General features: G+C 43.7%; 1 protein-coding gene across 1 annotated transcript in view; it reads left to right on the top strand.

Moving 5' to 3' along the window:
• Positions 1–21,441, top strand: part of NOS2 (nitric oxide synthase 2) — a 46,471-nt gene that overhangs the window by 7,608 nt on the left and 17,422 nt on the right. The window contains exons 2-11 of the mRNA XM_044004885.1: positions 790–874; positions 1,558–1,674; positions 3,199–3,347; positions 6,365–6,527; positions 7,325–7,416; positions 10,979–11,120; positions 11,488–11,627; positions 13,823–13,997; positions 14,557–14,658; positions 19,808–20,002. Of these exons, the coding sequence (XP_043860820.1) occupies positions 790–874; positions 1,558–1,674; positions 3,199–3,347; positions 6,365–6,527; positions 7,325–7,416; positions 10,979–11,120; positions 11,488–11,627; positions 13,823–13,997; positions 14,557–14,658; positions 19,808–20,002 (1,360 nt within the window). The remainder of the gene's footprint in view (positions 1–789; positions 875–1,557; positions 1,675–3,198; positions 3,348–6,364; positions 6,528–7,324; positions 7,417–10,978; positions 11,121–11,487; positions 11,628–13,822; positions 13,998–14,556; positions 14,659–19,807; positions 20,003–21,441) is intronic.

Genomic DNA, 21,441 nt, shown 5'->3' with positions numbered 1-21,441 from the left:
CGCAGTGGATAGAGCATCAGCCCTGGACTCAGGAGTACCTGAGTTCAAATCCGGCCTCAGACACTTAACACTTACTAGCTGTGTGACCCTGGGCAAGTCACTTAACCCCAATTGCCTCACTAAAAAAAAAAAAAGAAAAGAAAAGGTTGGACCAGAGCTCAGGATCCCAGATTTAGAGCAAGAAGGGGCCTCAGCAGTCTTCTACTCAAAGCTCCCGGCTAGCTTTCCATTTATAGCAGGGCTAGTAAGTCACTTTCCCTGTATCTCAGTTTTCTCCTTTGTGAAATAAGAGAGTAGACTCAGTGATCTCAAAGTTTCCTTCCAGCTCTGATAGCCCGAGATTCTTGGATTTCCTGTCTATCGTAGTAGAAAACCCTGGACTCAGAACGAGAGAGACCTAGATTATAGGACCAGAGATTTCAGGATGATGGGGACGTGCTACTCCAAAGCATTCATTTTACCGATGAGGAAACAGGTATTTCATAGATGGGGAGCCCAAGACAGACAGGTTAAGTAACTTGTTCAAGGTCACACAGAGAGTAAGTGACTGAGGCAGGATTTTATCTCAGGTTTTCTGGACTCCAGGACTTTATCCATTGGACCATCTCGCAGGCTGGTGTCCCGGTGGTGATATTGTCCAAGTCACCATCTCACTAAGTTTCACTTCCTCATTGGTAAAGAGACAACACTGATACTTGTACTTAGGATGTTGTGATTACACTTTGGAAACTGCAAGATGCTATGTAAATGTCATCATCGTCATTATTATACCTATCATTTCTTTCACAGTCCGCCGAAGGAGGAGGATGTTAAGCCTCACAGCTTGAGCAAACCCCGGAATGAGCAGCAACAACCACCTGTAGTGGAGGCGAAGGTCAGTGGAGGGGGTCACCACCTTTAACCCATTCCTGGTCCACAGTCCTCTCACACCTGATCCTTTATGCTAGGGACTCACAGACCATAATAACATGCCCTCTTGTCATGCTAGACGTAGCATCTCTGGAGGTGATGGTAGCCTTTCGTGTCTATCTCTTTTGGTAAAACAGGCCCCTAAGTGCCCTGGATCTTGGCACTCCCAATACATGGTGTAGGGTGTAGGGAAACAGTCCTTTAAGGCCTCTAGGGAAGGATCTTAGAGTGTTTCCCTTAATTCCAGTTTCACTACTAAGCCACATTGGTTGTTGGGCCAATTTCTTTCACCTCAGCTGGGACAGATCATCTGATGAAGAAGCATTTGGTATAGCCACTCTAGGTTCCAAGGACCTGGAGCTTTTAATTGGGACTTAGTACATGTGGCCTCGAGTTTCAAGGGAAGAGAAGATGTCACATGTATGCATTCTCTACCTCTATTCCTATCAAGACCTATCAGTGGGGAGAAAGGGTTTATTGAAATTCATTCATTCATTTGATTAATAATCACTGACCACCTTCTGTGTGCAAAGCCTGGTACTAGGTTCCAGTTGATCCCACAAGTTCAGGAGACTTGAACCTGGTCATTAGATAGAACATACTTGAAAAGCCCTGACTGACCCTGTCACCTTGTTTCCTGCTCTCTAGAAGTCTCCTGAAGTCAAGACTATCCATCCCGTATCAGGCTGTCCAAGGCATGTGAGGGTGAAAAACTGGGGCAGTGGAGTGATATTCCAAGACACTCTACACCACAAAGCCAAAATGGTGAGTGAGTAGCCGAAGGTTCTAAAGCTGTCCTTCTCAAAAAAAGTCCCCTAGCCTGTGCTTGCTACCCCCCTGAAGGCAGCAAAACAGATACATACAGTCCCTGATTTTCAGGAGCTTAAGGCCTCACGCTGGTTAACCTATCCCAAACAACCAGAATATCAGTGGAGAATTATACCCCATAACCAGCTAGAGGAAGAAGCAAATGTGAATGAGCATATCTTAAGGAACCATACTAATGGAGCATGAATAATCCGAAAACTGAGATAATCCTCAGGTTGTTAGATTTCATTCAAGGATGTTTTTCTTCCCCAAACATTTTTATTCCTATTTGAAGTTGACCTTAAGCCACTCTTTAGGGTCCTCCGGGTCTCACATGTGCAAAGAGGCTGGGAAGCAAAAAGGAGATTGCAGGGCAGGGGTTGGGGGAGGGTTTCAACAAAACCACTGTGTGTACTAAATAAGATGTGGGCCCATGTCTATTCTCAGCCTGAGGCTGTGAAGGAGGACAGATCGGGTAACTCTACAAAGATCCTAGCTCTAAAACTCAAAAGAACTTCCTATTTTACAGATGAGGAAACTGAGGCTCAGATAAGTTAAATGACTCACCCAAGGTCACACAGGTAGTAAGTGGAAGAGCTGGGATTTGAACCCAGGTTCTCTAGCTCCAAAACCAGCACCCTTTCCACTGTATCATGTCACATCTCAAGAGTCCAGAGTGTATAAAAACGATAGTACCTTGTGTCCTTTTAGTTGTTAGCAGGTAGGGTGCAGTGGACAGAGTTCTGGCCCTGAGTTCAAATCCAGCCTAAGATACTTCCTAGCTATGTGAGACCATGGATAAGTCACTTAACCACTGTCTGTCTCAATTTCCTCATCTGTAAAATGGGGATAATAATAGTGCCTCCCTCCTGGGGTTGTAAAGATCAAATGAGATAATATTTGTAAAGTGCTTTGCAAACCTTCAAATGTTAGCGATTATTACTATTCTTCTTCTCAGGTGGGGACAACCTTTGGTGGAGGATTCACAGGCAAGCAGGAGGCTGTCAAACTTTGCGGGGGTTGGGGGGTGTCCCTGTAGGCAACAAAGGATATGACAGGGAAGGAGTAGAGAGCCTGGAATAGGCAAAGTGGAGTGAGTAGGCAAGGAAGCTGTATATGGTGGGGAAGGTGGCATACAGGAGATGCCTGGTACCAACTTAAGCGGAGCACGAACACCTTTGGGGCATTTTCCTGATCTCTCACACTCCAGATACAGTAGATAGAGTTCTGGACTTGGAATCAGGAAGACTTGAGTTCGAATCCTGCCTCGGGGATGTCTTTTGTCTCTTTTTGTATCCCTGGCACATAGTAGGTGCTCAATAAATGTTTGTTGATTGACCGATTAATACATCACTTATTAGCTTTGGGATCACTTCTGCATGTTTCATTGTCCTCATCTATAAAATGAGGACACTGGATGGATGGGAATGAAGGTCTCTCCCAACTCTACATCTGTGATCTTCCATCTGTTCTTTTTCTCAGGACATTGACTGCCAGTCCAAGTCTTGCCGGGGGTCAATCATGACCCCCAAGAGTATGACAAGAGGGACTAGAGACAGACCTATCACACCAATAGAGCTTCTACCTCAAGCCATCGACTTCATCAACCAGTATTATGGCTCCTTCAAAGAGTAAGAACATTTCCCTTTCCAGCTCATCCTCTCCCTTCTGTGTGTATGTGTGTGTGTGTGTGTGTGTGTATGTGTGTGTGTGTGTGATATAATTCACCAGGTTATTTACTCATCCGGTGTCCACCATGTGCTTAGCAAGAAGATGCTCCAGGTGCTCACTGTCCCAGACTGACTGCATTTCTCTTCAAAACTCACAAAGCTCATCTTGTGCTGAAAATGAGTGAACCTGGGCTGTTAGCGCTGTGAGAGGGAGGAAGTACAAGGCCATAGGATTACAGATTTTGAGTTGCAAGAAACAAGGCAGTGGCTTTGTTGGAGGAAAACTCAGCTATGTGGTCACCTTGGATCCCCAGAAGGGGAGAGGGGAGAAGAGTATAACTAATGCAATACTGCTCATGGTCACGATTGCCAAAATGACCCACATGGTGCATCCCACTGATGATGAGTGGAGCCATCTTTCTTCTGTCTGGATGCTGGAAGGAGCACCATACCTTGGGGTTCTGGAGCCCCAGTTCATTTTTTTTTGACATTAGACAGCATTAGTGTCTTTTTGGCCCTCAGTTTTCCTTTCTATAAAATGAACATTATCATCTTTCACTCCTTTCACTATAGAAGCATGACATCATAGGCTATCAGAACTGGAAGGGACCTTGGGGGTCATCTTGTTCACTGCCCTCATGTAAGAGAGAAGAAAAATGGGACCCCGAGATGGGCAATGACTTACCTAAGGTGCCAAAGAAAGTGAATAGCAGACAAGAACCCTAAGTCTGAAGAAGATAATAGGTGTTAACATTTTTTCGGGGTGGGAGGGGCAGAGCAATGAGGGTTAAGTGACTTGCCCAGGGTCACACAGCTAGTAAGTGTCAAGTATCTGAGGCCGGATTTGAACTCAGGTCCTCCTGAATCCAGGGCCAGTGCTTTATCCACTGCACCACCTAGCTGCCCCTGTTGTTAACATTTTGAAATCTTTGTGGAGAAAAGATTAAATAAGAAAGAGGCAGTATGGTCTGGTGGAAAGAATGTCGTATTGGGGGTGGACGGGTTCAGAGGGTTCAAATCCTGACATTATCACTTACTCCCTAGGGGAATATTTAACCACTATGGGCCTCAGTTTCCCCATCTGAAACAATAAGGTTATGGGACTGACTGGGTTCTGAGCTCCCTTCCAGCTCTCTAGGTCTGTGATCCTTTTGACCAAGATTATGTAGGTATTAACACTTTGAAAAGCGTAAAGCACTATACAGATGGAAGAGAAGACAATGACAGCTAATAATAATAATAATAATAATAGTAATAGTAATAATAATAATTGTGGTAACCACCAGAATCTTCCTCATGACCTAAGGAGAAAATTTGAAGAAGAGACCCTAGTATGGTGAGCTTATGGGAGGTCTTAGACAAAAGTCACTCAATATGAACAGGCATGAAGACCTTGGGCAAGTCACTTTGTCTCCATAGGCCTCAATTTCCTTATCTGTAAAATGAGGGGATTGGGTTATAGGCCTCAGGTCTCAGCCCTCTTCCAGGTCTACAACCTGGATCCTATGATTAGATTGATTTCCTTGAGACTTACTTGTGTGTATGTGTGTGTGTGTGTGTGTGTGTATTTCCAGAATTTAGCTCGGTATGTGGCACATGGCAAGTGTTTAATAAATCCTTTTTTATTCAGTCATTCATCTGTCCATTCATCCTATGTCTGGGTGATAACATAAGTTAGCCTGAAATATCATTACCATCATTAACTGGGTCTGAACTGGGTCTGTGTGTTTGTTTATGGAGTGTGGAGGGGATAGGAGGTGGGAGAAGAGATATTATTAGTCCTCCAAGAGTCCTGTTTTGGAGTTGGTTTCCTGTTGCGTTGCTGTTGTGAGTCTATGTTCCAGTTGTGTCCTTGGGGATAAATATTTCCAAGTGTTTTGTCTCTGGCCTCTTTTTTATCGAGGAAAAGAAGGGTTGTCAAGACCGTCTTTATGGACTAAAAGGCCATTTTGTTCTAACTTGTCCATCCCATTCGTAATCAAGACTGACTTTGTTCTTTAAATACTTTTCATTGTTGCCATTCCAAGTGTCTTTGTGTGAGAACTGGAAACTTCAAGGTTGGTGTGATGGTGTGATGGCATGTGTGTGTGTGTGTGTGTGTGTGTGTGTGTGTGTGTCTTGAAGCATTCCGGTCTTGAATGCCTTTTTTTTGCCTCTGTGACCAAAAGCAAGTCATTTAGTTCCCCTGTGCCTCAGTTTCCTAATCTGTAAAATAAGGGAATTGGGTTCCATGTCTAAGGTGCCTTCCAACTATGAAATCTAGACCGGAAAGGGCATTGTTTAGTCAGAGAACCTGAGTTAGAATTCTAACCCTTGGGGTTGCTAGGTGGCACAGTGGATAAAGCACGGGCCCTGGATTCAGGAGGACCTGAGTTCAAATCCGACATCAGACACTTGACACTTACTAGCTGTGTGACCCTGGGCAAGTCATTTAGCCGTTATTGCCCTGCAAAAATATAAAAATAAAAATAAAAAAAATACTTTAGAAAACCCCAAATGGGGTCATGAAGAGTCAGACATTACCAAATGATGACAAAAATAAATATTTATTGACTGATTAGTGAATGTTTCCCAGTGACAGTTAATTCTCTGGAAGTTACATTTCAGTTCCAGTGCTAGAAATCACACTTTGGTTTCCAAGTCGGTGGATTGAATCTGTTTAAAATGAAAAGCAGTTTCCCTGGTGAGGGGCAGCACAGTGTAGTGAATTGTTCATAGGCTGGCCCTCGAGTCTGAGAGAATGGGGACAGCTCCTGCTTCTGACACTCACTCTCTTGGTGATTGTAGGCTAGTCAATGAATTCCTCAGTGCCCCTGTTGACTCGCTGCGATTTATGGTATAGGCAAGTTGCACACCTGCAATGGTGAAGGGAGTTTCCACACAGGGACTTCTCCCATAAGGCTGAAATCATGGATCCCCAGGGAGGGAAATAAGGCAGTTCCTATTGTTTCTATTCCTAACCTTTTCCTGTCCTGTAGGGCAAAAATAGAGCAACATTTGGCCAGAGTGGAAGCGGTAACAAAGGAGATAGAAACAACAGGAACCTACCAGCTGACGGAAGATGAGCTCATTTATGCAACCAAGCAGGCTTGGAGAAATGCCCCTCGATGCATTGGGAGGATCCAGTGGTCGAACCTGCAGGTGAACTTCCTGGGGATGAGATGGAGAGGCTGTGATCTCAATGGTGGGGGAGGCACTAAGGCACTCTGGGATAGCTCCCCTGGCACACGCCAATTGGTGACTGAGAGCAGAGCTGCACCAGTTTTGACCAGTTGGTCAAAAGTCCCATTTTACTCACTCTGGCTTTCTTATACCATCCAGCACCTCTAACTGGATGTGGGTCATTGGCTGTTTGCTAACGTAGACACGTCAATATTGTGATTGATTTATAATATTATATCATACTAATACTGCTAGCCCTACAACATGTCATTTAACCAAACATTTATTAAGTACTTACTATGTAGAAGGTGAAAGACAACAGTATGTATTGAAAAGTTGGTCTTGAAGTCATAAAGACCTGATTTCAAATGCTGCCTCTGGCATTTACTAGTTGTGTGACCCTGAGTAAGTCATTTAAACCCTCAGTGTCCCAGGCAACTCTCTGAGGGAAGCTACTGACCTGCATTTGGAAGAATTTTCTCATCTGGGAGTTCTTGATACCAGTGAAACCAAGGTGTCTATTTCTCTGTTTCAGAAGAACTATAGAAAGACCTGAAAAGGACCAGGAATGAGATGGGATGTGTTGGGAGCACAGGGTTTTTATTTTCCCAGCTGTTCAAAACATCTGCTGCTTTGGGAGCCATTAGTGGCATGATTAGATACAAAGATACAAATGTTGAAGCTATCTTTAATTAGATTCTGACAATAACTGGATGAGGATCCAATTTCATACTGTCATTAATGACCTTGATCTTGTTGGTTGGGGGGATCTGTAGGTGTTTGATGCTCGGAACTGCACAACAGCCAAAGAGATGTTTGAGTACATCTGTCAGCATATCCGCTATGCAACCAACAATGGAAATATCAGGTGAGGCCTCTTTTCTTTTCTTTTTCTTTTCTTTTTTTTTTTTGCAGGGCAATGAGGGTTAAGTGACTTGCCCAGGATCACACAGCTAGCTAAGTGTCAAGTGTCTGAGGCTGGATTTGAACTCAGGTCCTCCTAAATCCAAGGCCAATGCTTTATCCACTGCGCCACCTAGCTGCCTGAGGCCTCTTTTCCATAAACCCCAGGTAACCTCTAACTTTTGTCATTAGACATGTTTACAGGTAAGGCATCCCAGGGATGTAGCCCAAGGTTATCTGGGAAATGAAGAGAGAAAGAAAAGTATGTTAAGATTCCATGACAAGTAGGTTGCATAACCCTTCCCTGGCAATCGCCATCTCTACCTCCGTTTGTCTCTCTCCATCTTGTTTCTCCAGCTTGGAGTCACTTTGAGAGGGAGAAGAAAGACAGAAGGAAGGAAGGAAGAGAAAGAAAGATGGGAGGGAGGGAAGGAAGGAAAGGAGGGAGGAAGGGAGGGAGGAAGAAAGGAAGGAAAGAGGGATGGAGGAGGAAGGAAAGGAAGGAAGGAAGGAAGGAAGGAAGGAAGGAAGGAAGGAAGGAAGGAAGGAAGGAAGGAAGGAAGGAAGGAAGGAAGGAAGGAAACAACTTGTAGTTTGGATTTCCATTTAGTAACTTCTAGACTACAAAACTCTGTGAACCATCAAAGATTTAGAGATGAAAGGAACCTTCAAGGTTCATCTAGTCCAACCTTCTTGTTTTTTACAGGTGAAGAAAGTGAGGAAAGCCATGTGATTTGCCTGAGGTACTAAATGGCAGTGCCAAGATTTGGCCTTGGGTTCTCTGACTCCAAATCTAGTCCTCTAACTACTGTGCCACACTGCCCCAGTATATTCTTTTGGGGTGTGGCTATGGAGTGGATTTATAAGCTAAGGTTGAATTGCTTTCTGTAGAGTCCTGTCTGTTGGTCAAGAAGTATTTATTTAGCACCTACTGTGTACCAGCCACAGTGCTAAGTGCTAGGATACAAAGAAAAGCAAAAACAGTTCCTGCCCTCGAGGAGCTGACAGTCTAACGAGAGCACCAACATGCCAACAATGATATGCCTACAGTGCATGGACAAGGTAGATGGAAGGTATTCTCCAAGGGAAGACCAAACATGAAGGGGAACTAGTAAAAGTTTCTTTTAGAAAGTGGAATTATACTTGGGTTCTGATTCTTCTTTCACAATATGACTAATGCAGAAATATGTTTAATGTGATTGTACATATATAACCTATATCAGATTGCTTTTTTGTCTTGGGGAGGGGGGAGGGAGGGGAGGGTGGGAGAAAAAATTTAGAACGAAAAATCCTATGAAAACAAATGTTGAGGGGGCAGCTAGGTGACACAGTGGATAAAGCACCAGCCCTGGGTTCAGGAGGACCTGAGTTCAAATCCAGCCTCAGACACTTGACACTTACTAGCTGTGTGACCTTGGGCAAATCACTTAACCTTCATTGCCCCGGAAAAAAACCAAACACCAACAACAAACAAACAAAAAGAAAACAAATGTTGAAAACTATCTTTACATGTAACTGGAAAATACTAAAATAAAAAAATATTGTCATTCCCCCTGCCCCCCAAAAAAGTGGAATTGTAGCTAAGAGTTGAAGAAAGCAGGAGGGAGACAATTCCAAGCATGTGGGAGCAGCCAGTGAAAACAGAGTCTGGAGAAAGAGTGTCTTGTTTGAGGAACAGTCAGGCCAGTGTCACTGGATGGTCAAACATGTGGAGGTGGTAAACAAAAGCAGACTGGGAAGGGAAGCAGGGGCCAGTCCACGAAGGGCTTTAACAAACAAACAGGATTTTCTAGTTGATCCGGGATGTGAGGGCCATGGGTGCTTGGTGAGTAGGAGGGGACATGGTCAGAGCTGTGTTTGAGGAAGATTATTTTGGCAGCTGGATGGAGGCAGAGGGAGATGAAGTGACCTTCAGGGCGTTTTTTGCCTAGGGTTGGTTACCAGTTGGAATTCTGCCCCTTAATGAATCTAGAACTGATGTGGCCATGGCTAACTGCATCCCCTGAATCCTCACAGCATAAACCCAGGTTTACAGAGGTCGGACTGCCCCAGAGGCAGAAGCAGTATTATAAAACTCAACAATCCAAGGCTTTTGAATTAGGAGATGTACATCCAAATCCTTCCTGCTTCTTTTACTGACCATGTGACCTTGGACAAGTCAATTCATTTATATGCGACTCAGTTTCCTTATTTGTTTTTTTTGTTTTTGTTTTTGTTTTAATGTATGAGGTATTTTATTTTTTCCGTTACATGTAAAGATAGTTCTCAACTTTTGTTTATACATGCTTTACAATTTCAGATTTTTCTCCCTCCCTCCCCTCCCTCCCCCCTCCCCTAGACAGCAGGTAATCTGATATAGGTTATATCTATATATCTCTATACATATAGATATATATATATACACATAATAACATTAATCCTATTTCTGCATTAATCCTGTTACAAGAGAAAGAATCAGAGCAGTGATGCAAAACCTCAAAATAGAAAAAAAAAAAACAACAGCACCCAAAACAAAAGAAATAATATGGTTCAATCAGCATCTATACTCCACAGTTCTTTCTTTCTTTTTTTTTCTTGGATTTGGAGATCCTCTTCTATCATCAGTTTCCTTATTTGTAAAAGAAACTAGTACACTGGACCCCCCTTCTAGTTCTAAATCTGTCACCCTGTGAATACAATCTCCTTTTTTATGTGGCTTTTCCCAACTACAGTACCAACCCTCCGTAAAATAGTTTGCATTCATTTTCTGGTTTTTCTGCATATATTTATTGTCTGTACATGTTCTCTGCCTGATAGGATTTAAACCCCCTGCTTCCTTTTTGGCTTTGTCTGCCCAGTGCCTAGCACAGGGACTGGTGCATAGTAGGTGTTTAATAAATGCTTATTGATTGATTACATGATATGGCAGAAGGATGCTGTAAGGTAGGATGGTTCACATTCCACCTCTGAATGTTACTGCATGTGTTAAGTGACTCCCCCCCCCCCCCCGGGCTTCAGGCTCCTCATCCGAAAAATGAGCTGCTAAAACTGGATGACCTCTGAAATCCTGTTCAGATCCACCTGGAATCCCTCCTGAAAAACAGAGTAGGTGAAGAGAGCACCAGCCCTGGAGTCAGGAGGACCTGAGTTCAAATCCGGCCTCAGACACTTGACACTTACTAGCTGTGTGACCCTGGGCAAGTCACTTAACCCCAATTGCCTCACTAAAAAAAAAAAAAAGAAAAGAAAAAAAAAGAAAAACAGAGTAGGCCAGCATCACAAAATGACAAGAACCCATGGGGTAGAGTTTCCAGGGTCTCAAGCTACTACTGCGTCCTCCTTTTGCTACATCCTACCCAAACCTCACCCCCAAAGTCCAACTAATTTCCTTTCTTGTCATTGAGTCTGAGCCTCCTTGTGAAGGACGAGAGGGACCCTCTTGAGTGGTCTGTCTTCCTGGACCCTCATTAGTTATGTCAGTTTCCAGGAAATCTGACTGGAGACCAATGCTACTTAACAAACAAGCATTCTCCCTTTTCCCTGAGCAGGTCAGCCATTACCCTCTTTCCCCAGCGGAGTGATGGGAAACATGACTTCCGGGTCTGGAATGCTCAGCTCCTTCGATATGCTGGCTATCAGATGCCAGATGGTTCCTTTATAGGTGATCCTGCCAGCCTTGACTTCACCCAGGTATGTATATGCTCTCCAACTCTAGGAAGGAAGGAAAGACGGAGGGAGCAGGGAGGAAAGAAAGGAAGGGGCAAATAAAGAAAGAAAAGAAGAAAGGAAGGAAGAAAGAAAGATAGGAGAGAGGGAAGGAAGGAGGGAAGGAGGGATGGAAGGAAGGAAGGAAGGAAGGAAGGAAGGAAGGAAGGAAGGAAGGAAGGAAGGAAGGAAGGAAGGAAGGAAGGAAGGAAGGAAGGAAAGAAGGATGGAGGAGGAAGGAACAAGGGTGAGGGTTGGGAGGTTCCAACACAAGCAACAAGAGGGCCCCAAAGGAGTCTCAATGCCCAGTCACCACCAATGTCACTCACCATGCTGTTCTCTCACTCTCCAGCTGTGTATAGACTTGGGATGGGTGCCCAAATATGGTCGCTTTGATATCTTGCCTCTCGTGTTACAAGCAAATGGCCAGGACCCAGAGGTCTTCGATATCCCGAAAGACCTTGTCCTTGAGGTGTCTATAGAGCATCCCAAGTAAGTAAATTGGGCAGAGGGATTGGAAGTCTGGTCTTTCCTGCATGTCCCATCCCCCACCAGAACACTTTTATAGTCTTCCAGTCTCTGCCCCCAAAGCATCTTGCAATGATTTTCCCATAATGCTGAAATAGCATCCCATTAAAGATAAGAGGTAATTCCTTTCATAGACCAGCATATCAGTTACCTTCTCTGGCAACTATGTGCTTCCATCCAGAAGTGAAGGCATATGAAAGCATGTTGATGTATGGGGAGGGGGGGGAGGAGTGGCTTCTCTTGCTCCATCTGCCACCCCTCCAGGATCTGGTCTCTCAGTATCCCTTGGAGGAACTTTTGTTCACATTTAGCCCTCCAGAGACTCTTTTGTCAGGTCATCTCAGAGCTGTAACTAGGGTGAGAATGGCTGGGATTTCCCTCAAGATGCCAATAGGGGGGGCATGTCTCCCCAGTAACTGCCTTCTCTCCCTGAGCTTTGCAGCACCATGAGGGATCAACCTCAGGGATCAGCTTTAAAAAAACCCATCCATTATCCTGTTACCGCCCCTGCTTGAGTGTCCATGTGCACGACCATATCCTAGCCACCAAGCCAGGGTTAAAGAAACCAAGGATTCTTTTTTTAAAGAAAAGAATGAGAAACTACCTAGTGATCTTGATTCCCCTCAGACAGCTAAAATCTCCTGGCCTGATCTTAATAACAGCCAACATTTAGATACTGCTCCAAGACTGGCCAAGGGTTTTATGTACCTTATCCCACTGGAGTGTCCCAAGGACCCTGTGAGTAGGTACTCAAATCATAAGATGAAAACATTATAGATTTAGATTTTTTAAAAGTCACAAGATGAAAGAGTTAGAGCTGGAAACATTATCAAAGGCCACCTGGTCCAATCTCTTCATGGTCCAGAGGAGGGAACTGAAGCCCAGGGAAGTTTTGCTAAATGACTTTACCAGAGTCTCACACAGAATAGCAAAGCCAGGATTCAAAGCCAGTTCTTCTGACCAAACTGTATGTGTATGTGTATGTGTATGTATATGTGTATGTGTATATGTATACACATACATATATACACATGTCTACATATATATTTATGTCTACATACATCTATCTACCCACCCATCTATCTATTATCTATCATCTATCTATCTATCTATCTATCTATCTATCTATCTATCTATCTATCTATCTATCTATCTATCTATCTATCTATCTATCTCTATCATCTATCTATCTAACTATCCACCCATCTGACTATCTACCCACCCATCTACCTGTCTATCTATCTAATTTCTGTTTAAGAAATATTTATTTTCTCTTCCTTTTACTTCCCCACTTTGGAAAAACAAAACAAGCCTAATCATGAAATGATATTGTGTCCCATGCTTTCCCTGTCCTGTTCTGTCCTGTCTGTTTCTATTATTTTATCCCGATTTTATAGATGAGAAAGCTGAGGTTCAGGGACTTACTTAAGGTCTCAGAATTAAGTAATGGTCAAGTCAAGTCAACTAGCCATTTGGTCAGCCAATAACTGAACTAAGCACTGGAGATTCAAAGAAAGGCACAAGTAATCCCTGCTCTCAAGAAGCTCGTAATCCAAAGGGGATGTCAGGGAACAGGATTCAAATCTGTGTGTTCCTGCCTACAGGTCCAGCACTCTGGACACCATGCTACATGTTTCTCTGACCCAAAGACAGAGAGAGACAGAGACAGAGACAGACAGACAGACAGAGAGACAGAGACAGAAAGAGCGAGAGCGAGCGAGAGAGCGAGAACGAGAGAGAGAGAGAGAGAGTTTTTATTGCTGGTGTCCTTCTGAAAGTCTCTCTGGCCAAAAAGGATGACATAAGATCATAGAAAATTTACAGGTCATAGACCAAACCCCTTCATTTTACAGATGAGGAAATTGAGGCACAGAAAGGTTAAATGCTTTGCCCATATAAAAAACAAAAGGAAGTACTGAAATTTGAACCAGGCTCCCTAATCAGGACTCTTTCAGCTATTCCACACTGCCTCCCTGGATTATCTAGTCCCACCTTCTAATTTTACAGATGAAGACACTGAGGCCAGAGCAGGAGGGGGCGGGGAGTAAGTTATCTGGGTCTGCGATGAGAATGAGTAGTATTTGAAGCCAGATCCCCTAGTTTCCAATTCAATGTTCTTCAGGAGCCCTGAGTTGCAGCACGCCCCCCTTTCTCAACAGGTATGAGTGGTTCAAGGAGCTGGATCTGAAGTGGTACGCTCTGCCCGCTGTGGCCAATATGCTTCTGGAAGTGGGTGGCCTAGAGTTCCCTGGGTGCCCGTTCAATGGCTGGTACATGGGGACTGAGATCGGTGTCCGAGACTTCTGTGATGTGCAGAGGTACAATATCCTGGAGGTAAGAGAGAAATAGCTATACCTCTGATAGGGAGAAAAGAAAAAGAAACAAAACCCTTATAACAAACATGCATAGCCAAGCCAAACAAATCCCCACATTGGCCATGACCAAAAATGGTTACCCCATTCTACATGATGAGTCTGTCTTTTCTCTGTCTAGAGATAGACAATATTCTTCATCATTCATTGGCCCTTTGGAATCATGGTTAATCATTGTGTTGGGCAGAATTCTTAAGTCTTCCAAGACTGTTCGTTCTTATAATGTTATTGTCTAAGTTGTACTCTGGCTCATTTTGCCCTGCATCAGTTCATGCAAGTCCTCCCAGGTTTCTCTGAATCTGTCCCTTTTGTCATTTCTTATGGAACAATAATGCTCACATTCATATACCGAATTTGTTCAGCCATTCCCCAATGGATGGATACCCCCTTACTTTCTAGTCCTTTGACAACACAAAAAGAGATGCTAGTGAGGTTTTTTGTATACATAGACCCCTTCCCTCTTTCTTTGATCTCTTTGCCATAAAGGATTAACCAGCTCCCATCCTCTTGCCTCCCTACAGGAAGTTGGAAGGAGGATGGGTCTGGAAACTCACAAGTTGGCTTCCCTTTGGAAGGACAGGGCAGTGATCGAGATCAACGTGGCCGTGCTGCATAGTTTCCAAGTAAGTCAGGCATTTATGGGGTATTCTCTGTACTTTCTAGGGTGGACATTCCCCTTCCCTTTTCAATAAACCAGCATTTATTAAGTACGTACTATGTGCCAGGTACAAAGAAAGGCAGAAATGCCTCCTCTGCCCTGAACGAGCTTATATTCTAATGGGGGGATGACTCCTCTCTAAGTAAGGACACAGGAGATAGGACAGAGTAGATGGAAGACAGCCAGAGAGGGGAAGACTCCCACAGGTATCAGAAACAAGTGCAGCCCTAGGGGTTTGTCCAGAGTGAGGGCCTATGAATACACACAAAGAGCTGTTGAAAACATGCTAGAGGATGTCCAGAATGAATCGTCCTGGACCCATTGCTCACCCCGGCCCCACCCTCCAACCAACCAAGCATCTGGCAGATTCTCAGGAGACAGATGTCTCTGGGCAGAGATCCCAGGACTGTGGCTTCCCTCCCTGGGAAGGAAACAGTGCAGCTTGCTCCCCGGTCCCCAGGGCATGGACTTCATTGGGTCATAGACTCAGAGCGGGAAAGGACCTTAGAACCCATCTAGTCCAACCCCAACTGAGGCCCAGGAAGGGTAAGTAGCCTGATCATACAGGTAGCAAGACTCTGTGGTGGGATTTGAACCCAGGGCCTTCTCGGCTCTGAAACCAGCATTGTATGCACCACACCAGGCTGAAAAATGAACTGAAATGTTCTGAATCTATTATTTCATTGACATTAGACTCCTGTTCCTGGAGGACACCATCTGGTTTTTTCCCCCCTTTCTTTTAATCCCCAGTACTTAGCACAGTGCTCGGCACATATTAGGTGTTTAATACGTACTTGTAGACTGACTGATTGACCTGCCTGGTGTCACTTTATTTTTATTTTATTTTATTTTTTGGTGGGGCAATGAGGGTTAAGTGACTTGCCCAGGGTCACACAGCTAGTAAGTGTCAAGTGTCTGAGGCTGGATTTGAACTCAGGTCCTCCTGAATTCAGGGCCAGTGGTCTATCCACTGCGCTACCTAGCTGCCCCCATCATGTTACTTTAGAGGAAAGACTTCTTCCTTTGTTTTACAGATGAGAAAACAGAGACCCAGAAAGTCTGAATGAATGGCCTAAGGTTATCCAGGTAGTTAGGAACAGAGTTGGGGGTGGGGGGGGCGCAGGGAGCTGCAAATGTTGGCTTCCTAGATCAGAGCTCATGGAGCAGCTAATTCTTTCTGTCCATTCCGGTATAGAACAAGACAGTGAAAAAAATGCCTCCTTCTCCCCCTAGTGCCTTTGCTTTCAAAGAACTTTTACATCCTTGAGAGTGTCAACAGTTACAGATCAGAATCATCCAAGCTCCGTTTTTGTCTCATCATGGGGATGTTGTGCTCAGTTGAGCAGCTCAGACTATGGGCTAACCTGTGCGAACCCCAGCCTCCTCTCTCATAAGATGAAAGGACTTGGGTTATCCTTCCAACTTTGGCCTTCCATGATCCCATCAGTCTATGCCTTTTTCTTCCAGAAGGTCATGTAGCCTTTGATTAAAGTCTTCCAGTGAGGGCAAACCACTACCTGCCAATCTGCTTTCCTTGCAAGGAAGTGTTTCCTTACATTAGCCTAAATTGACCTCTGTAATTTCCACCCAGCAGTCATAGTATTTTCTTTCTTTACCAAAGAGAAAAAGTCCTATCCCTCTGCCATGTGGCAGCCCTTCAGATGCTTGAAGGCAGCCATCATATCCTCCTTAAGTTTTTTCTGAATATTCCCTGTTCCTTCAGTCCATTATCAAATAGTGAGACCTTCAAGCTTCGCTCATTTTCCTGCCCCTTCCCTATTCTCCAAGGACAATATGGCATAGTGGGGAAAGCCATGTACCTTTCCAGTCAGAAAGACCTGGATTCAAAGCCTGCTTCAGATGCTTAGTAGCTGTGTGATTATGGGTAAGGCATTTGGCCTGCCTATATCTCTGCTTCCTCCTCTGTAAGATTTGGGATTCAATGATCTTTGAGGTCCCCTCCAGCCCTATGACCCTGTGCTCCATACCAGTTGTGTGACCATGGGCATGTCTCATAGCCTGTCTGTGCTTCTGTTTCCTTATTGGTTAAATGAGAGGGTTAAACTCAATGGGCTTTCAGGACCCTTCTAGCTTGAGAGTTATGATCCTCTGGGCCAATGACTAGACAGTAGCCCCCATAAGCAAGTGGTTTCTAGTGTCTCCTTTGAACTAGTAGTAAGTAAGTAGTAAGCTTCAGGCCATTACTATATTACTTTCAGATGCCGGAAGTCTGGACCATGGAAACAAAGGCTCTGACCCTTCATTTTTTTTTGGTGGGGCAATAAGGGTTAAGTGACTTGCCCAGGGTCACACAGCTAGTAAAGTGTCAAGTGTCTAAGGCTGGATTTGAACTCAGGTCCTCCTGAATCCAGGGCTGGTGCTTTATCCACTGTGCCACTTAGCTACCCCCCTTCATTTTCAAAAGATAAAATATCCTCCATAAACTTTGGAAGGAAAAAGCTCAAAGTACCTAGAATCTTCCTGGGGAGAGATATTTTTTCTTCCCAAACAGGCAAAAAAAAAAAAGGCTCCTCCCTTTTTTTGCCTCAGTTTCCTCTCCTGTAAAGTGAGGTCAGGTTAGATGATCTAGCTTTGGAGTGTATGATGTGAGACTGAAATGTTTGTAGAGGGAGCCATGTGTTCCTAGGGGGAGTGGTGCCATTGGACCTGATTCAAGAAGCGAATCACTGACAGTTAACCAGCCCCTTCAGACGTTTCATTAGCAGCTCTGCCACTGATCACACTTCTTGAAACAGCAGCAGATTGAGTGAGAAGTGTGTTTAAAACAAATTAGAGACATTTCTCACACCAGCTCTCCACGTCTGGGGCAACAAATAACAGCCAAGGATGCTGAGATATCCCGACAGAGAGGGAAAAAATGTGCCAAGCCCAACTCCCTATCAAATGGCTTCTCTCCAGGGTGCTGATGGCAGCTGGCGATGAGAGGTTGGCATCGGTGATTAAAACCAGACCTGTCTGAGTTGAGCTTCACGTCCCTCATTCCCAGTTTCCACCTCTGTAAAGTGAGAGGCTTATACTAGATAATTTCCATAAAGGCAATATCAGAGATTTTTTTGGTATCTGGGGCAAGTGGTACAAATGGGCTTCCATCTCAGTGGTAGAAACTGTGAAGTCACCAGTAAAGTGCTCCCTTGGGGTGAGGCCTCACAGTTTCTTATTTTAACTGATCTTTTTGTAAAATCATATTTTATTTTCCCCTCGTTACATACAAAGACAAATTTTAACATTCATTTAAAAAATTTTTGAGTTCCAGTGTTTTTCTCTCCCTCCCTCCCCTCCCCCTTCCCTGAGACAGTAAGCAATTTGATATAGGCTACACATGTTCAATCATGCAAAACATATTACCATATTAGTCATTTGACTCATCTTCCTAACTAAGCTCCTTCTCTTCTGTGTTGCTGAAGGACTGGGAATGTTTTCATCCCTCTAAATTTCGGTGCCTGGGACAAAGTCCTGGTTGTCCCTGCCCTAGTTAAAATTATGACATCCTGACCACTATGTGACTTCTAAAGCCACGTGGGCTATTTGGTTTCAGCAGAAGTAAGAACCTGGGTATAAACAGGAAAAAAGGCCATCTGGTAGCTGACCTAGTTCAGAAAGGGCTGTGTGAGCAGAATTCCTGTCCTGGGGAATCCCAATCCCATCTGTGAAACAGGCAGATTTGGGATAAGGATGGGAAAATGCTCCACCAGTTCTGGTTTATAATGAGATGTTGAGATAGGCCCCTTCACTCACTTAATTAAATCTGATTGAATTCAACCGGAATTCAGTTAGACAACTTCCTCGGCTTCTGTTCTTCCAGGTATAGTGAGTTCCTAGTACTTGAGATCCTTTCACAAAATCATCCCCAAGACTCCCAGATACAATTAGGATCAAAGGATCATAGATTTAGACCCAGAAAGGACCTTAGAATCTAACCTCATTGAGGAAACTGAGGCCCATATACGTTAAGTGACTTGACTAGGGTCCCACAGCTAGGAAATGTCCAAAGCAGGATTCAAACTCATGTCCTCTTGACTCCAAGGTTTATCCTCTGTGACACCTGCCCATGGCCACACACTCTTAGTGTCATCAATCACAGAATAATATGATTTATAGCTAGAAGGGACCTTCTAGAGGTGATCAAGTCTAACTCCTTTATTTAACAGATGAGGAAACTGAGTCTGAGAGAGGTCAAGTGACTTTTCTAGAGTCTCACAGTTAGGAAGTGTCTGAGGCAGGATTTGAACTCAGGTCTTCGTGATTCCAAGTCTAGCACTCTACCTACTTATACCTGGCTCTTTGAGGACCAGAAAGTTGAAGTGACTCTCTTATGGCTTTCTGCCTTATCTTAGCAAACAGCTGACCACTGGGAGGTACCTCAGAGGCCACCTGTAGGCTCCTAGGTGGTGTAGTAATTAGAGTGCTGGACTTGGAATCAGGAAGACCCAGAGTTCAAATCTAGCTTTAGACACTTGCTAACTGTGTGATCCTGGGAAAATCATTTGACCTCTCTTAGACTCGGTTTTCTCATCTATAAAGTAAGGATAATAATAACGCCACCAGGGCTGTTGTGAAGATCAAATGAGATAACATATGCAAGGCACTTTGCAAATTGTAAAGCACTTTCTGAATGCTAGTTATTATTACTGTTGTTGTTAGTTTATCTCATACAACCCCCTCATTTTTTTTTTTACAGATGAATAAACTGAGGGTCAAGAAGTTTAAAGTAACTTTTCCTGGGGCACTTAGGTAATGAATGACAGAGGCAGAATTATACCAAGGTCCATTTACTGACTTCAAAGATGAGACGCTTTTCCATTGGACCTCATTCCATTAGTAGAGGGAATTCCCACACCAGGAGTCACTCATACAGACATAATCACAGCTTCTTTATGTTTTTCCTCCCAAGAAAGTGTTTTCCATTGTTTTCCCATTTATCTCACCTATTTTTTAATTCCCTTTCACTTATTTCATTTAGTTGCAGAATAATAGAGAACAGGATCAAGGGTGATTCGTCACCCCCATTTTACAGAGAGTGAAAAATGACGCCTGCCCACACTCTTCACCCCTTGGTGCCTCACTGTATCCCTTTGTGCATCCTTTTGTTTTAGAAACAGAACGTCACCATCATGGATCACCACTCCGCAGCAGAATCTTTCATGAAATATATGCAGAATGAATACAAGTCTCGAGGAGGCTGCCCAGCAGATTGGGTCTGGCTGGTCCCCCCAATCTCTGGGAGCATCACCCCCGTGTTTCATCAGGAGATGCTAAACTACATCCTTTCTCCTTTCTACTACTACCAGGTAAGCTGGCCCTCACACTCACTTCCAATCTCGAGAGCATCCTCCAGCATTCTATTCACTTCTGGCCTGAAGGTCAGCAGAAGGCCATTTTTCAACAAGCATTTATTAATTGTTGGCTTATGGTGTGTCAGGCACTGTGCTAGGTGCTGGGACTACAAAACCAAAAGTAGAACAGTTCCTGCCCTCAAGAAGCTTACATTCTATTGGGGAGGAAACAACCTGTGTATACATCACTTAATCAAGTAGCAGACATTTATGAAACACCTACTATGTTCCAAACACCATGCCTGAAGATCCAAAGACAAAAATGAAACAGTGAATCAATTATTCTAAATTATTGAAAAGGATGAAAGGTTCCCTGGTTCCCTCTCACCCTGAAATGTGCCTACAGCAGGAAAGTCTATTATTAGGTAGCAGAGCCAATGCTGCAGTCTCTTCAACTCTCTCCTTCTATATGGAAGTTTGTTGCTTCCACTGGCTGTCTTTGGGATGTTGTTTATTGACTACTAACTAACCAAATAAAGGAACTTGTTAGGATAGATAAAGGACAAGGTTTAGAATCAAAGGGACCTAGGTTCAAATATAATCTTTGGCACTATTAATTTTTTTTTTGGTGGAGCAATGAGGGTTAAGTGACTTGCCCAGGGTCACACAGCCAGTAAGTGTCAAGTGTCTGAGGCCGGATTTGAACTCAGGTCCTCCTGAATGCAGGGCTGGTGCTTTATCCACGGCACTATTAATCAACGGTGTGACCCTGGTTAAATCACTAAACTTTTCTGAGGCTCAAATGGGTTATAGATGGAATGCGGGTCTAAGTTGGTAGAGGGAGTTTTCATCCTTGGATCTCCCATATCACTGATACCAAAGTTTCCTTTGTGAATTTGTATTAATGGCTGATTTGATATTTCTTTTAAAAAATTATTGTTTATTTACTTTTAGCATTCATTTTGTAAAAAATTGTGAGTTCCAAGTTTTCTCCCTCCCTCCCACTCATCCCCTAGCCATTTGAGATAGGAAGCAATTTGATATCACATGTGAAGTCATGGAAAATGTTTCCATATTGGCTATGTTTCCAAAAAGGAAGAAAAATAAAGTGAAAAAGTTCTGCTTCAATCTGTACTCAAACTCTATCAGATTTTTCTCTGGAGGTAGATAGCATTTTTCATCATAAATTCTTTGGAATTATCTTGGATTACAGTTGATCATTGTACAATATAGTTGTTACTGTGTACGATGTTCTTCTTGTTCTGTTCACTGCACTTTATATCAGTTCATATAAATCTTTCCAGGTTTTTCTGAAGTCATCCTGCTAGTAATTTCTTATAGCACAATAGTAGTCCATTACAATTATATACCATAACTTGTTCAGTCATTCCCTAATTGATAGTCATCCCCTCAATCTCCCATTCTCTGCCATCACAAAAGGTGCTGCTATAAAT

This window comes from Dromiciops gliroides, chromosome 4 (genome assembly GCF_019393635.1).
Source record: "Dromiciops gliroides isolate mDroGli1 chromosome 4, mDroGli1.pri, whole genome shotgun sequence".
NCBI classification, from domain to species: domain Eukaryota; kingdom Metazoa; phylum Chordata; class Mammalia; order Microbiotheria; family Microbiotheriidae; genus Dromiciops; species Dromiciops gliroides.
Note: the sequence above shows the minus strand (reverse complement) of the source record. Positions and strands in the feature narration are given on the sequence as shown.